This window comes from Garra rufa, chromosome 17, assembly GCF_049309525.1.
Source record: "Garra rufa chromosome 17, GarRuf1.0, whole genome shotgun sequence".
NCBI classification, from domain to species: Eukaryota; Metazoa; Chordata; class Actinopteri; order Cypriniformes; family Cyprinidae; genus Garra; species Garra rufa.
This window is the reverse complement of record NC_133377.1, coordinates 14,378,965-14,397,131: the sequence shown is the minus strand read 5'-3', so window position 1 is coordinate 14,397,131 and position 18,167 is coordinate 14,378,965. Positions and strand designations below refer to the sequence as shown.

Here is an 18,167-nt window from a genome sequence, read left to right as displayed (position 1 = left end):
GTGTGTACCAGCTATTAAGATCAGCCTGAAATGATCTGAGACGTTGTTAAAAATGAACATTAGCCTTTTTAATGCTGGGATCCTGGAGCAGCACAACATTTCGGCAAACTGTCATGATACCTTACACTTAAATGCCACCTATAGAGTAACAACACATTTTGCTGGTGTTTCTGTGTAATTGTATCCTCCCTACTTTCTCCTCTTCATTACCTCTTCATAGCTGGTGGGCAAAATTGCATTGCATTGCATATAAAATGTGGATTTATTAATCTGTCAGAATATTAAAGAAAGATGTTTTTGCAGCATTGTTTCAATCAATTGGACTGGGGAGAAAGTTTGAATTAAGTTTGATGGTATGACCCATTTGACAAAACGAATGGCTCACGTGTGTGTACCTTTGCGGTGGAGGGACACTGGGCGAGCGTGATCGTGTGCGGCTCATGTCTGATCGGGAACAGTGATTGGACGACATCACCTGCTCAGGGACAGACAGAGTGGAGCTCTGGAAATCCCTGCCATTGTGCCGGTAATCTGAGGAAAACACAACACAACACACATTTACACCACAAATGCCTTTTAACAACCAAGTGAAAATAAATTATGGTTGCACTTTATTTTACAGTACGCATACTTGCATGTTCTTACAGAGTACCTACCTTAGAAAGTTCTGGTAATATAAGGTAACTACATGGGGTAAGGTTTGGTTAGGGGCAGGTTCAGGGATAGTACCTTGTTATTACCGAGTTACAGTGAGGGAACCAACGAAATGATCAATCTATAATTTTAATGGATAGGTTTATTTTAACAGTGAGAAACAGAATAACAAAAAAAAAAAAAAAAAAAAACTGAACAATGCTTTTCAAAAAGTTATATGTTGATTTGCATTTTAATGAGTGAAATAAGTATTTGACCCCCTATCCCTTCAAGAGAGTGCTCCTAATCTCAGTTTGTTACCTGTATAAGAGACACCTGTCCACAGAAGCAATCAATCAATCAGATTTCAAACTCTCCACCATGGCCAAGACCAAAGAGCTGTCCAAGGATGTCAGAGATAAGATAGTAGACCTACACAAGGCTGGAATGGGCTACAAGACCATCGGCAAGCAGCTTAGGTGATAACGGTTGGTGCGATTATTCATAAATGGAAGAAAAACAAAATAACTGTCAGTCTCCCTCGGTCTGGGGCTCCATGCAAGATCTCACCTCGTGGAGTTTCAATGATCATAAGAAATGCTCACGAGGAATCAGCCCAGAACTACACAGGAGGATCTTGTCAATGATCTCAAGGCAGCTGGGACCATAGTCACCAAGAAAACAATTGGTAACACACTACGCCGTGAAGGACTGAAATCATACAGCGCCTGCAAGGTCCCCCTGCTCAAGAAAGCACATGTACAGACCCGTCTGCAGTTTGCCAATGAATATCTGAATGATTCAGAGGAGAACTGGGTGAAAGTGTTGTGGTCAGATTACACCAAATTCAAGCTCTTTGGCATCAACACAACTCACTGTGTTTGGAGGAGGAGGAATGCTGCCTATGACCCCAAGAACACCATCCCCACCGTCAAACATGGAGGTGGAAACATTATGCTTTGGGGGTGTTTTTCTGCTAAGAGGACAGGACAACTCCACCACATCAAAAGGACGATGGATGGAGCCATGTACCATCAAATCTTGGGTGAGAACCTCCTTCCCTCTGCCAGGGCATTGAAAATGGGTCATGGATGGGTATTCCAGCATGACAATGAGCCAAAACACACGGCCAAGGCAACAAAGGAGTGGCTCAAGAAGAAGCACATTAAAGTCCTGGAGTGGCCTAGCCAGTCTCCAGACCTTAATCCCATAGAAAATCTGTGGAGGGAGCTAAAGGTTTGAGTTGCCAAACGTCAACCTCGAAACCTTAATGACTTGGAGAGGATCTGCAAAGAGGAGTGGGACAAAATCCATCCTGAGATGTGTGCGAATCTGGTGGCCAACTACAAGAAACGTCTGACCTCTGTGATTGCCAACAAGGGTTTTGCCTCCAAGTACTAAGTAATGTTTTGCTTATTCTGTCTCTCGCTGTTCAAATAAACCTACCATTAAATTATAGGCTGATAATTTTTGGTCAGTGGGCAAATGTACAAAATCAGCAGGGATCAACTAATTTGTACACGATGAACAAGATTGTAAAATAAAGTGCAACCCAAATTATAACTCAAAAATAAGAGCAAAGTAGGATCTCATACAATGGCTGTCAAACATTTTTAGGTGTAAAACTACTTTTAACAGCACTGTATGTGGTGTACCACACTCAACTGTATTTTAGAGTGATATCTACACTTCATTCAGTAACATGAAAACACCCTAAAAAGTGAACACAACCAATGCTGTCAGTGTGAAACGACGGTGAGGATTTGACGCTGAGTCGGGAGGCTAAAGTTCAGAGTAATCTTCTCTCTGACAATATCCTTTAATTTGATTTGTTGATCAGCATGTGTGAACCAGGACAAGCCGTGCACGATCAGACATCGAAAAGATCATTACAAACACAACAGACATTTATTAATGTATTCAGATCAGATTGTGCGTCATTAAATCAATGTGTGGTTGTGTGTTCAAAAGTTTGGTGTCAGTAAGATATTTCTTTTTTAAGAAATTTATACTTTTATTTAAGGACGAATTAAACTGATCAAAAGTGATTGTGAAAACATTTATAATGTTACAAAAGATTATTATTTTAAATAAATCATGTTCTTTTGAACATTCCACTCAAAGAATTCTACAATTTTTGCTTCCACAAAAATATTAATTATCACAACTGTTGTTAACATATTCTGATAATAATCAGAAATGTTTCTTGAGCAGCAAATCAGCATGTTAGAATGATTTTTGAAGAATCATGTGACACTGAAGACTGGAGTAATGTTGCTGAACATTCAGCTTTGCATCACAGGAATAAATTACATTTTAACATAAATTCACATAGAAAACAGTTATTTACTATTTCACAATATTAATGATTTTACTGTATTTTTGGTCAAATAAATGCAGCCTTGGTGAGCAGAAGAGACTTCTTTATAAAACTTAAAAAATATTTCTAAAACTTACTGACTCCAGACTTTTGAACTGTATTGTATAGAATTACATTTCACTCATATTATGGTGCAAAGTGTCCACAAAAGTGCAAAAAGTATATATATATATATATATATATATATGTGTGTGTGTGTATATGTGACCATGGACCACAAAACCAGTCTTAAGTAGCATGTATAATTTTGACAAATATATCCATTTTTTATGCCAAAAATCATTAGGATATTATCTACTATCATACTATCATAATCCACGAAGATATTTTGTACATATCTTACTGTAAACTTTCTGCTAAGAACTTAATTTGGAAAACTTTAAAAGTGATTTCTCAATATTTAGATTTTTTTTTCACCCTCAAATTTCAGATTTTCAAACAGTTAAATCTCGGCCAAATATTGTCCTATCCTAACAATTATACATCAATGGAAAGCTTTTTATTCAACTTTTAAGTGCATAAATCTCAGTTTCAAAAAACTGACCGTTATGACTGGTTTTGTGGTCTAAGGTCACATACGTTGTGTTTGTTACAAATACTTCTAATAGTTATATTAAAAATGTACTGATATGTATGTAATGATATATAAAAGTACAAATGATAATAAAAAGAAGCAAATGAAATGCTTCAAGGAAGCGCAAGTCTTCAGTTTTGTAAGTACAGTGCAGTGCTAAAGCAGGGAGAGGTGACTTAGCTGTACCTGAGATAACACCAATCCCGTCTTCACAGTCGTAATCAGAGAACTCGCTGTCACTGATTCTCTGTGACCCTGAAAGAGAGAGAGAGAGAGAGAGACAGAGAGAGAGAGTGAAACAGAGAAAGGAAGGGTGGAGGAACTAATCACGAGGGTCATAATGAAGAAAAGACCCTCTTAACGTGACCATGTGCTGTAATCCAAGGAACGGTTCATGTGAGGTAATCTAGCAAGGGTTATAGCACAGCAGACACACACACACTGAACTAGCATCATGTTATCATAACAGGTTATAAGGGATAAATCAATATAGAAATAATTATACTAATTTATTTGATGTTAACATGTTTTAGAATTGACCTAAACAAACTGACAAATAGAATTTAGACATTTAGATTTTTTTACATTGATAACAAATGGAATCTTCTTTTAAAGTGTTACAGTCAATAAATACTGTGCATTAACACTAAATAAAGAACAAAACTAAAAATACTTTAATATTAAAACTTTGACGTCAAAACTATTTCCATGCTAATGCAAAGGTGCTACTGATTTGCATGTATACCATGCATCTGCCACAATATCACAAAATATCCACAGCAGACAATCTATGGTCATTTTAAAAATATTTTCTCATTTGTCACAGCGGGAAAAAAAAGCTACAGCTCATGTTAAAAATCCCACTGATGTTCAGACTTGGGATGTTTTAACACTTGAGTCCTCTTTAAAAGAACTGAACCCAGACGTCTTTAAGTAGACCAAGCGAAAAAGGACCCAGTTTTCTTTATGTTCACACTGTCGCTGTTCCTGAAAGAGGACTTGGATCCTTTTTTTGGTCCACTTAAGCAATGGTGTCTCAGACCTCTTTGTGTTCAGACTGTTCCCCTTTGGATCTAGTCCAGTTCAGTGTTGATGGATGACATTATGGATTTCAGAATTTGAATATTTTTGTAAGTTAAGTAAGTAAGTTAATACGTTTTGCACACCCTTTGTAATATTTAGTTTTAATTGTTTTCCTTGAATATTTAATATGTTTATTTTATAGCACACAGAGTTTCTGCAGGATTTTTAAGCTCAAATTTAAGACTTTTTAAGACCTGCACAGATCAAATCAATGCCGTATGAGTGGGGAAGGACAATGTTTATGGTAACATATCAAACTGTAAAATGACTGTAAAAAAGCATGATTTACAGATAGGTCTACATGTTTTTAAAACTTTTCAGTCTTTAAACCATTTTTAAGGCGAGACACTGCAGGTGAATAGGGTACAAAAAAAATTAACTAATAGTTATCACCTTACTTAACCAGTTGATTGATTACATTGATAATTGCAAACATTTTTTGTATTACAAGTTTTAAAAAATGTCAGGTTTAAATATGCAAATGAGGCATTATTTAATAAAATATGCACTAATTTGCATACAAATTAGCACAAAAATCTAAACACTGGATGAAGTCAGTTTCAAAATTCTTGTTTGATTTTTTGACATATTAGAGTCAAAAGTTTTTACAGGGGGGATTTTGGGTATCTCATTTTGTCACGCCATAATTCAGAAAAAATTGAGGACTAAAATGTTGTATAAAATTAAGCAAATTATATATGAACAATTGTATAAAAATGTAAAGGAATAAAAATGTAAAGTTTGGTGTGTGTAAGTGCTACTGAAGTGGAGATTTATGGCTCAGTGTAGGAGAAAAAAAAACTCATTTTGTCATAACAGCCTTTAAAAATATGCATTGCAATTGAAATCTATTGACACAAATAGATAAAGTACTATAAAAGAAACTCTTATCAGTGTTTTTTGGATGTTTTCTTTCCACTAGTCTAAAAAATACTTTATGAAAACCAAAAAGCCCACAATTTCAAACTTGATAGGTGCATAAAAAAACAGCATTTTGTTATATTTATGTTTAATGGTTGGTTTAATATCAATTATTATTTTTTGTCATAAATATACTGTAATGTTTTCTCCGGTAATGGTAGTACACAAAGCAATGCATCACCGGACTTCGAAACGTGCAGCGCTCATAGTTTTCCAATGAAATCATTTTTAATTTTCATAATATCATTAGCTATACGACTATATTTTGTCTTTCCGTCTCTATTGTACTTTTTAGGGCCTTAAATTTGATACAATTGAATTTGAAACTATTTAACGACATTTAAAAGGCATTCATGACATTGAGATAAAAAAATAATAATAATTGGACAAATATAATAAAAGAAAATAATTTTAGACACATTATAGGTATCCTTAAAAGCCGCATTTAAGTAGGAAATTTAATAATGAAATGAAAAAAAAAATTAAATGCATATTATTAATCATATAAATAACAGATTCTACTAATTCTATTAGGCTGGTTTACTAGAACTACAGTAATGCACAGATTTTGATACACATGTGATTTCTTTTCCAGATGTTTATGCTGGATTGAGACAAAACCAACTGTGTATAAATGAACCGTAGGTGTTTTTGACAGTTTAACCACTCTTACACAGTTTGAAAGTGGTTGAAATGAAAATAAACGAGTATATGTTGTGAGCAAATAATTTGTAGAAATCTGCCAGAAGAAGCAGTCAATAATATTACCAGCTGAGACATCTGATGACCAAACTACATTGAAATTTGCGAATGGAAAAATGATTCGTGTTCACAATGCACGTTTTGAGCGAACCGCAGTCAGACCACCTTCTGAGATGGTCTCAGTACGGTTCGCTGAGGGGTCTGAGATCGTTTGGAGTGTTCATAGATCTCTGAAAAGGACCAAGTGTGAAAACACCCTTAATAATAATAATACAAAAGAGACCAGTGTGAGCAGAACCAAGTGGTGTGAGATTTAGTCTGAAATCAAAACAGTGAAACACAGCAAACATCAACCACAGAGAGGTTTGTGAGAGGCTGGGAAAAGCGTGAGCAGTCCACACACAGCTCTGCTCAGGAAGGACTGTTAACTAGGCGGAATTCATATGTATTTTTAATGGTGAAGATCAGGCCTAAACAGGCAGAAAAGCTGTAAGATGAGGACTGGTGGCATGTACTGTAGCAGCAGCGATGGGCGTTAGCTCCATGCAGGCTGTGAGGAACAGTGTGGGTTTCTGAAGAGCATGAGGCGGAAGTGAGGGGAGATCACACTTTGAGAGTGTAGAGGAGAGTAAAATCACACTGCTGGCCAATCACATGCTAGCTGGAGCAAGCAGGGCAAAGTTACCTGAGTTGTAAAAATACGGGCCCTTGTCTGCAAATATGTCAGTGGTGGACAGACAGTAATATTTTTGAAGGAAACAAAACATGAAAACAAGAAACATCAACAAAAACAAACATACATAAAATGTGATGTCCAGATTGACATTTTGAAATCAGTTCTGGACATCAAAACAATACAGAATATACAGGACTTTCATACCAGAGCCTGAAAGCTGCTACATTTAAACCGTTGTCGTATAATGATCTTTAAAATTCAAATTCAAAAAGGTAAAGTTCTTTAAATTTCAAACAGATAACAAACGACTGTTCAAAAGTTTGGGGCCAGTTTTTTTAATAAACACTTTTATCAATGTTTTAGTAATTATATTTAGCAAAAATGTATTGAACTGTTCAAAAGTGACTGTAAAAGCACTTATAATATTACAAAAGATTTCTATCTCAAATGAATCCTGCTCTATTCATCAAAGAATCTTCTTCATAAAATATTAAGCAGCAGAAGCTGTTTTCAACATTGCTAATAATCATCAATTTTTCTTGAACAGCAAATCAGCATATTAGAATGATTTCTGAAGGATCATGTGACACTAAAGACTGGAGTAATGATGCTGAAAATCCAGCTTTTTTCATAGAAATATATTACATTTAAACATATATTCAAACAGAAAACCGTTATTTTAAATTGTAATAATATTACTGGTTTTACTGTATTTTAAATTAAGTAATTGCAGCCTTGGTGAGCAGAAGAGAGATCTTTTTTTAGAAACATTAACAAATCGTTGAAAAATCAACCAAAAACTTTTGAACAGTGTGTGTGCATTTTTGCATTTTATATATGTAATACACTGAAATTCATAAATTATTTTACTTTTTGCACAAACGGTAAACAAAACACAAAATTATGATGACTAACTGACATAAAAATCACACAAATCACACAGAAGTCGCTTTCCACATATAAAAAAGTGGCCCTGACTGCATTTTGAAAAAGTGATTCAATGTGATTTCTGCTGTTTAGACTGTGAAAGAAAAATCAGATTGAGATCACATTCAACTGTAGTGTGAACACTCTATTATTAGTAACTTACAATAGTCAATACAATAACTTACATTAGTCAAAAGTTTACATACACCTTGCAGAATCTGCAAAATGTTAGTTATTTGACCAAAATAAGAGGGATCATACAAAATGCACGCTATTTTCTATTTAGTACTGACTTGAAGATATTTCACATAAAAGACGTTTACATATAGTCCACAAGAGAAAATAATAGATCTATCTTTTCACACTGAGGACAACTGAGAGACTTGCATGCAACTATTACAGAAGATTCAAGCATTAAGAGCCGGGGGTGAAAACTTTTGAACAGAATGATGATATGTAAAATATAATTTTTTTTATTTAGTATTGCCCTTCAGAAGCTACTTAAATGCTCCCCGGAAGACAAAATAGGTGAATTAACCTTGATCTTTAAAATCATAAAGTTTTCACCCCCTGGCTCTTAATGCATTGTGTTTTCTTCTGGAGCATCAGTGAGGGTTTGAACCTTCTGTAATAGTTGCATACGAGTCCCTCAGTTGTCCTCAGTGTGAAAAGATGGATCTCAAAATCAAAGTCATTGTTGGAAAGGGTTCAAATACACAAAAATGCTGTAAAACCAAAGAATTTGAAGGATTGAAGGATTTTTCTGAAGAACAGCAGGCAGTTTAACTGTTCAGGACAAACAAGGGACACATGAACAACTATCACTGAACACAAAAACACAGCTGTGGATCATTCAGGTAACAACACAGTATTAAGAATTAAGTGTATGTAAATTTTTGAACAGGGTAATTTTTATAAATTCAACTATTACTTTCTCTTGTGGACCATATGTAAACATCTTCTATGTGAAATATCTTACTCAGATCAGTACTAAATAAACAATAACATGAATTTTGTATGATCCCTCTTATTTTGGCAAAATAATTAATATTTTGCAGATTCTGCAAGCTTTGAAAGTATTGATATATAGCTTCAAGTTACTAATATGTACCATTTAGGGTAAATATGGTTTGAAGATGCTTCTGTACCAGTAACAGATTTGTCTTTTTTTCTGAGAGTGTGTGTTAGTGTTTACAGCAAGAGTAGATGTTTGTGCTGTACATACTCTGTAACCTGCGTGTCGGGCTTTCTCCGTGTAGAAGGCGTCTCTGCATGTAGGGCGAGGGGTTCGGCAGCGGCATGGAGGACAGGTCATGTGTTTGGAGCTTATACCAGTGAGGCTGATCGTCCAACAGCGCCGTCTCCAGCTCAATCAGAATCTAAACACACATAGGTATCAAACACATGTTCATTTATCATGACCTACAGTGTTTTATGAGCTTAAATGTGAACTATTTCTTGCATTAAAATAAATTTGCTAAACAATCAAACTTTCTAAAAGAAGTTACAAAAATTGATTCTAAACTAAAACTTCTATTCACGTCTGCTATTGCTGCCACAACAGCTCTCTTGCATCATACTGAGCAAATATTGTGACTCTGTGCGTGACATTATTAGAGACTAGAGACGTGCATCAGGAAGGTGTTGGTCTCTCACCTCTCCCAGGAACTCGCTCTCCTCCTCTCGAACTCTGGCCTGGTCCCATAGCGTGATCTCCAGCATGCGCTCCCTGAACTCTCGTCTGTGCACCGGCGAGTACATGAACGTCTGGTTCCACTTGGGCTCCAGAGATTTCTTCACTGTTTTCGTTCTCCTCTTGCTTTTATCGCTGAGAACAGCAGGTGAGTTCATAATTTACAGCTGCTGATATGAACTTTACAAACTCACAGCGACACTACGACAATCCAAATTTTTTTTAAGATATGAATTTGGGAATTTACAGCTATTATTATTTTATTAATTGGGTTGCAGAATATTTCACATTCAGTTCCCCCAGGTCAAAATCCCTTTTATAAAGAGAGGATAAAAAATAATATTAATAATTAAAGCTGCAAGGGCCCTCACACCCGGGCTCACCGCTGTCCGGTGGCTTTAGGAAAACAGCGAATGGTAAGCAATATGCATTTAAAGTGGTAAATATAGGAGGGATATGTCAAAGTCATTTATATGTGCCAAACTTTCCACTGCCAGCTGGTGGTGCTATGAATACAACTGAATATTGGCATGTAGATGTCTTCAGGCCAGGACTCTTACCAAACATGTGAGTTTTGGTACAGATTGGACATTGCATGTTTAAGCTAATGTAAAACAAGTCATTTCCTGTTGCCAGCAGGTGGTGCTATGATAATAATTGAATATTGGTCTTCAGATGTGTTCAGACCAGGACTCTTATCAAACATGCGAATTTTGGGGCAAATTGGACATTGTATGGCCGAGTTACAACAACTTCTATTTCCATGGCGAAACATCAAACTTTGCCAGTCTGCCATGGACATGCCCTTTAACAAAAACTCAAGATCTTCACAATGTAACATTGCAAAGGCCTTTAGATTAGACTGACCAAATACAATATTGATGTCATTAAATCTCTGAGAGGAGTAATACAGTGTAAAACATGTTACTTACTGTGGCCAGCAGGTGGCTGTATGACTAGTTTCATGATGAAACATAAAAATTTGTCAGGCCGCCAAGGATATGCCCTTCAACGAAAACTCAAGATCTTCACAATTTAATGTCACATAGGGCTTTAGATTAGACTGACACAATTTGGTGTTGATCTGAATAAACCTCTAGGAGGAGTACCGCAGAAAAAAAATAACCGACTCCTGTTGGGTTTTGGATTTTGCTCCAACAGACTTTTTCGTAGGTATTAGAGTGTTACATGTGTGTACCAATTTTCGTACATGTATGTGAGACGTAGCTCGAGGGGCACTTCGTTCAATGTGAACCGGTGGCACTATCGAGCCATTTTGCCACTCAGGGGCGGATTTAGCTTTAGCTTTTTTGCTTCGCTTCATTTTAGCTCTGTACACACGCCGTCTGTCAATCACTTCCGCTGTTCTGCAGCAGATGCGCAGCGACGTGAAATAATGGAATAGTCCAACAGTGTGGTGTTCGAGGACGCCCGCGCCTGAGTGCCCCTAAAATATATTCTATATAAAAGTATTCTGATGACTTTTCAGAGAATTTTTGACATTTGCCATAAAGTAAAAAAAAAAAAAAAAACCCTCGACCAAAATTTTTTGAGGGGGCCCCCTTGCGGCTCGGGGCACAAGGCAACTGCCTACCTTTGCCTAATGGCAAAGTCCGCCCCTGTTGCCACTCCCAGTTCTGAAACCCATATTAGACATAATTTTCGCCATTTCTGGCATGTGTGCTAAGAGTTTTCAAAAATGTTTAGGTCCTCAAAAATGTGGTTCATTTGGGAGAAGAAGAAGGAGAAGAAGAAGAACAGAGCAATTCCAATAGACAAAAAAGTAAAATACATATATTCAGACATATTTTCAAATATAACTAAAATAATTTTAATAATAATGTACATGAATTGTTTTTATATTCTTTTTTTTTTTTTTGGAGAATTACATTAAAAATTTTAATTTGTTCTTTTGGAATTTCTTTGCATAAAAAAAAAAAAATTTAAAATCAGCAAATCGGCATATTAGAATGATTTCTGAAGGATCAGATGACACTGCACTGCAAAAATGCTTTTCTTAATTAGATTTTTTTTTGTCTTGTTTCCAGCCAAAATATCTAAAAAAAATTTACAGTGTGAAGACTGGAGTAATGATGCTGAAAATCCAGCTTTGATCACAGGAATAAAATACATTTTAAAACACATTCAAATAGACAATGGTTATTTGAAATCAAAATAATTTTTCAAAATACTACTATTTTTACTGTAATTTTGATTAAATAAAATCAAAATTTGGACAGGACAAAGGCTGGATATATCTGAACTCTGATGTGCACATACCTTCTGTCGGGGAGGAAGTAGATTTTGACGTATGGATTCCTAGGTCGCCCGTCTTCTCGTGAAGCTAGGTCTTTGGCGCCCAGGATGGTGACGATGAGCTGATGCCCTACTTTATCGTACCACAGCTTGACCTGCAGGAAGAGACGGGCTCTGTTAGGAGGTCTGTAAGCAGAGCTCACCCCAGAATGTCCAGGGCAGACCTGCAGAGCCCCTTATGTGCCCCAATGTGTGCAGCATCACATGCTTGGCAGATCTTTCCCAGAGCAGGAACAGCACCAGCACACACCAACTACATTAAGCTGACTACCTCTCAGCTTCTGTCTGTTATCATCAACTAAATTCACCACTAAAACAAATACGAAATTCAACTACTGTATTTCTAAGCACTGAATCACATAATTTGATACCACAGAGTTTTAGGGGTCTGAGTTTATGTTGGACTCAATATTCCAGGTTAAATACAGCTTCATCACAGCAGAGAATATTTTTTTCTTAGTTTGTAACTTATATATATATATTATTATATTAATATAGGGCAAGGCACTTTACTAGGATAATTGTTAACTAAACTGTTATTAGTTAATTGTGTTATTGTTAACTAAAACTAAAATAAAAACTACAAAACTTTTAAAAAGTTATAAAATAGAAAAGTGTGTAAAATAAAATATACATTAGTATATGATATATATTATATTATAAATAATATATTTTATAATATAAAATTCTATTTTTTTTTTTTTTTTACAAAAATTAAAAAAATAAAGACAAAACAAAAACAATACAAAAGTAGCACTGGCAAATAACTACAATATAATTTTAAGGTAAAGTTTAGAGTAAAGTAATAAAATGACTAAAATAAATAAAAATGACTAAAATAAAATACAATTAAATTAAAGCTAATTCAAAATGTCAATAAATACTGTAATAGTATAATATTAAAATATTAAACATAATATTAAATAGCACTGCTGTTTTCCAATAATGGTAAACCCAGTGAGTTTTACAAAATAGTCTTCATACATGGTGACAATTTACATAAAAATGCTTGTTTCATTCTTGCCCAATACGAATAATTTATGTAAATGTTTCTTTACTTTGGATGTCAATAGATTTGAAACTGCATTTAACCCAGAATATTCTTGTCTATGATGTTGAATATTCCACCCCTTATTGGCTGGCCAAGGGATGAGGGCGTGTCTGCCACAGGTCTCGTCCAATCAAATGACTCGAAAGTAATCGCAATTTTGTCACATCTACTCTAAAACTGACAGACACTTTCAAAGCCCAGCAATCCAAATCAAATCAAATACCACACAACAGAACAGACTAAGCAAAGAAAATGTAACACAAAATGAAAAATGCTTACACTTTGTGTGATAATCTGATTTTAACCCAAAGCAGAATTTAAAGGAAACAGCTTTGAAAGTCTCAGTGGCAGCTAACTCACCTAAAGATTCAATTTCACACATGCATCTATTCTTATACAGTAAGTAAATCCTAAAAAAAACTGTTGAAACAGGAAGGGCGAAAAACTGGAAGATCGCAAGAAGTTTACGAATTATGGAGAACAAAATATTAGAATAAATCATTAAATAATCAAATGAATAATGAATAGTGTTAATCTGTTAAAATGAGCTAAATGGGTCTGTTTGTGTCTATTTATTTATTAAATAATAAATAATTAAATGCACCAATTTGTTTGTAATATTTCGACAAACTTCTAAAAATATCCACAATTTATTCTGTACTGTAATTATATATTTGTTACATCATTTTCAAATATTTTTCACATACAAAATAGTATTATTAAATTAATAAACTGAATAGAAATAATAAATAAATTGGCAGAAAGAATCTTCCCAGCATTTGCCCTTCCAGATCACTAGAGCTGAAAGAAACACACGTCTAAAATGCACCTTTAGACAGAACTTGCTATTCTAGATAGATACTCCAGTACTAATGCATGCAGCAAAGCAACAGAAAGAGCTCAATACAAACTACAGCAATCCAGGTAGCTTCCATTGCAAAAACAGCAGGGGGAAGGCTTCAGTCCAAACAAATTGTACCGTTTGATTCTTCTAGACGTATCGAGGTCTGTGCTTTTATTAGTTGACTGCATCAGGAAAAACATTTCCATCTAAAACTACATTTTCGAAAAACTACAGTGACAACTATTGAAGTTTATTACTGCAGTTAAATGGAAAATCCCTCATATTCCTCCAAACCCATATAAATGTTTTCTTTGTGGAACAGAAATCTTTTTTTAATACTTACTATATTTTTAAAAAATAAATCTAATAAATAAATCAAATATATGTCAACATATAATACAGTTCGTCAAAAAAGACAAGAACAGGTATTGTTTTGGCTTTAGTACAACTTTAATTTAAGGTTTTGATCCACTTCAAATGTTGACTACTGTACAGTAGTGTGAAAAAGTGTTGGCCCCCTTCCTGATTTTTTATTTTATTTTTGCATGTTCGTCCCACTTTAATGTTTCAGATCATCAAACAAATTTAAATATTAATCAAAGATAACACAAGTAAACACAACATGCAGTTTTTAAATGAAGGTTTTTTTATGAAGGGAAAAAAAAACAAACCGACATGGCCCTGTGTGAAAAAGTGTTTGCCCCCCAAGAGGTCACAAAAGACCCCACAACAACATCTAAAGAACTGCAGGCCTCTCCTGCCTCAGTTGAAAGAGACTGGGCAAAAATGGCCTGCATGGCAGAGTTCCAAGACGAAAACTGCTGCAGAGCAAAAAGAACATAAAGGCTCGTCTCAGTTTTGCCAGAACACATCTTGATGATCCCCAAGACTTTTGGGAACATACTCTGTGAACTGATGAGACAAAAGTTGAACTTTTTGGAAGGTGTGTGTCCCATTACATCTGGCGTAAAAGTAACACAGCATTTCAGAAAAAGAACATCATACCAACAGTAAATTATGGTGGTGGTAGTGTGATGGTCTGGGGCTGTTTTGCTGCTTCTGGACCTGGAAGACTTGCTGTGATAAATGAAACCATGAATTCTGCTGTCTACCAAAACATCCTGAAGGACAATGTCCGGCCATCTGTTCGTGACCTCAAGCTGAAGCGAATGATCAAAAACACACCAGCAAATCCAGCTCTGAATGGCTGAAGAAAAACAAAATGAAGACTTTGGAGTGGCCTAGTCAAAGTCCTGACCTGAATCCTATTGAGATGCTGTGGCATGACCTTAAAAAGGTGGTTCATGCTCGAAAACTCTCCAATGTGGCTGAATTGCAACAATTCTGCCAAGATGAGTGGGCCAAAATTCCTGCACAGCGCTGTAACAGACTCATTGCAAGTTATCACAAACACTTGATTGCAGTTGTTGCTGCTAAGGGTGGCCCAACCAGTTATTAAGTTTAGGGGGGCAAACACTTTTTCCACACAGGGCCAGGTGGGTTTGGATTTTGTTTTCCCTTCATAATAAAAAACTTCATTCAAAAACAGCATGTTGTGTTTACTTGTGTTATCTTTGATTAATATTTAAATTTGTTTGATGATCTGAAATATTAAAGTGTGACAAACATGCAAAAAGAAAAAGAAAAATCAGGAAGGGGGCCAACACTTTTTTACACTACTGTGTACTATATATATATATAAAAAATCACTGCAAATTTTCTGTCAATCTTTTTATGATAATTTTAATATTTTGCGTTCCACATTAGAAAGAAAGTCATACAGGTTTGCCTAAATAGTCTTTGGTACAATTTGTTTATTATCTATGAAGTTTAGAGAAATGTTCTACATTGGAAAATGCAATATTATCTCAGAAATGTGGTAAACTGTATCTCTTCACTGTAACACAGAACATAATATTTGATAGCACTGATCCAAACCAGGCCTCTTTTGTACTAAAAATAATAAACTAATGCATCTGTAATACTACGTTTAAACTAGTAACAAACTATTTCCTATACAATGTAAAACAAATATAACGTTCCATGTTACATGAGAAAGAATGAAAAATGTCTGTCTAAAAAAAATCTGTTTAAAATTTAAAGAGATTTAATTTAGTAAATGATGCTAAAACCATGCCACGTTTAAAAATGAGCGATTAAAAACAGGTATATAATTCATGCAGAATATTTCAGCCTCAGCAAGATGGCCGTTCAATTAATTAAGCAAAATTCATACTGTTTTAACGAAACAGCTCTTATGAATTGTGGTTATAAATCGCAAGGGCGATGACGTGTAACTTTGGGGGGAAAAATAAAATCTGAACAAAAGAGCGAGGGGAGGGGGAGAAACTTGGAATGCTGCCGTTTTCCTGCAGTGCATTTTCCAAATAACGCACAGAGAGAGAGAGAGAAAGAGTAATGAAGGATTGAGAAAGACTGCCAGAAATGAAAGAAAAGATTCAAAAGAGACTGAGCAGAGAAAAAGAGAGAGAAGTCTGACGATGTTACCTGGACCCTAGGGACAAAAGGCGTGGTTCTTCTACTAAGGCATGGACTCTGGATAAGCAAAATTAACAAAGAAAACAAAAGCAGTACAACTAAACCAAAACTGCACAGAGGCACACAAATCAAAACAACCCATCTGAGAAGAGATTTAGCCTAACTGAGTGACGCAAGACAGTTTTATTCACATATCAAACTGATTCAAACTCAAACATTACGAGCATCTTAGAGCTGAAAGAACGTGTGTCAAAACATAATGCATAATGCAATGTAAAAAACAACAACAAAAACACATGTTTAAAAAAAAAAATACATTCAAATCTGCCACATTAAGATGCATCACTGCAGGTTTCATGTCAATATAGGGCTGTAAATTTGTTTAATCGCAATTAATTGCATCCAAAATTTAATTTTGTGTATTATTACATATATTTCTTAAATATATACATGCATGTGTGTGTGTGTTTTTTTTTTACAGATAAATACACACACACATATATATATTAAAGGGGTCCTATTATGCTCTTTTACATAGTCCTTATTTTGTTTTGGGGGCTCACTAGAACATGCTCTCAAATAACATGCATTACTTCTCACATAATTTACATTATTACAATAGCTTTATCCCTGGCTTGCACAAATGGCTCGATTAGTTCTGGGTTTGATGAATGCCCGCCTTCCGAAAAACAAAATGTGTTGTGATTGGTTAGCAGTCCCACTGCGTTGCGATTGGCGAACAGCTTTAACAGCGTTTTAGTCGTGCCACGCCCCTTCCCAAAGCTGCATGTTCTGTGTACTGCACAAGCTAGATTAGATTAGATATTTTTCTTACAAAAACACATCAGATTGCTAAAGGAGGCTTTATCTGATCCATCCAGAGTCATGTGAGGCACTTTTTATTATGGATTGACTTGTTTTGGACTGATGGAGAGAAACACTTGTCTATGCCGTTGTACACACACTGACTAAAATAACAAAAAAAAGTGTAAAAGCATAATAGGACCCCTTTAAGTAAACACAAACGCTCATTTTGGATGCGATTAATCGCGATTAATCGATTTTACAGCCCTATGTCAATGATATCCTAAAAGTGCGATTAACATACTAAATCTCTTCACTGTAAGACAGAACAATATATTATATAGTACTGATCCAAACTGAACCTGATTAATGTTGTTTTTTTTCTCTTCAGAAATTGTACTAATTTTACTTACTAGGACCACAGATGAGAAGCACTTATACAAGTATACAGTAATAAAATACTTATGATTTTCAAACTATTAGTTTTAGGTTAATTCATAGTTTATAACTATAGTTTCTAAATTGTTAATAAGCTATGTGCAATAGTGAGTTCTTCATTCATTGTCACTGAAATTTACTAATTAATTTAATTAGCTTATATCTAAAGAGTTTAATAATGTGTTCTTTGTTTTCTACTCATTGTATCCTAACGCTAACTTATGTATTTAAACAATGCAATCTAAAGTGTATCTGTATTTATTTTATGTAATGTTCATTTACTTACATTGCCAAAGGAAATACAAATATACAAATCTTATTTTAAAAAAATAATATTTTTTTTGCCTTTGACATTTTTTGTAAAGTGGTTACGTTTAGGATTAGTAGGGTTAAGAGAATGAATGAATGAATAAATAAATAAATAAATAAATAAATAAGGTTTGCAAAAACATCAAAAAAGTTATTAATTTATAGCAAAAAAATGAAGTGTAATGTTTCTGTGTAAATGAACTAATACACATTTAAGCAAATACACATTTATGTATTTGTAAAACATTTTAAGAACTATGCAATTAATTAATAATGCAATTCATGTCTAATAAAGACAGGTTATTGCTTTTCATTTA

General features: G+C 34.8%; 1 protein-coding gene across 23 annotated transcripts in view; it reads right to left on the bottom strand.

Moving 5' to 3' along the window:
* rims2b (regulating synaptic membrane exocytosis 2b) overlaps nt 1–18,167 on the bottom strand; it is a 247,215-nt gene that overhangs the window by 79,051 nt on the left and 149,997 nt on the right. For 20 of the 23 annotated variants that reach the window (XM_073821676.1, XM_073821684.1, XM_073821685.1 and 17 more), the window contains 7 exons: nt 16,309–16,356; nt 11,870–12,000; nt 9,553–9,724; nt 9,122–9,275; nt 6,979–7,005; nt 3,774–3,842; nt 396–531 (listed from right to left, as the gene is read on the bottom strand). In XM_073821676.1, the coding sequence (XP_073677777.1) occupies nt 396–531; nt 3,774–3,842; nt 6,979–7,005; nt 9,122–9,275; nt 9,553–9,724; nt 11,870–12,000; nt 16,309–16,356 (737 nt within the window). The remainder of the gene's footprint in view (nt 1–395; nt 532–3,773; nt 3,843–6,978; nt 7,006–9,121; nt 9,276–9,552; nt 9,725–11,869; nt 12,001–16,308; nt 16,357–18,167) is intronic. The other 3 variants (XM_073821679.1, XM_073821680.1, XM_073821682.1) reach the window with 3 other exon arrangements.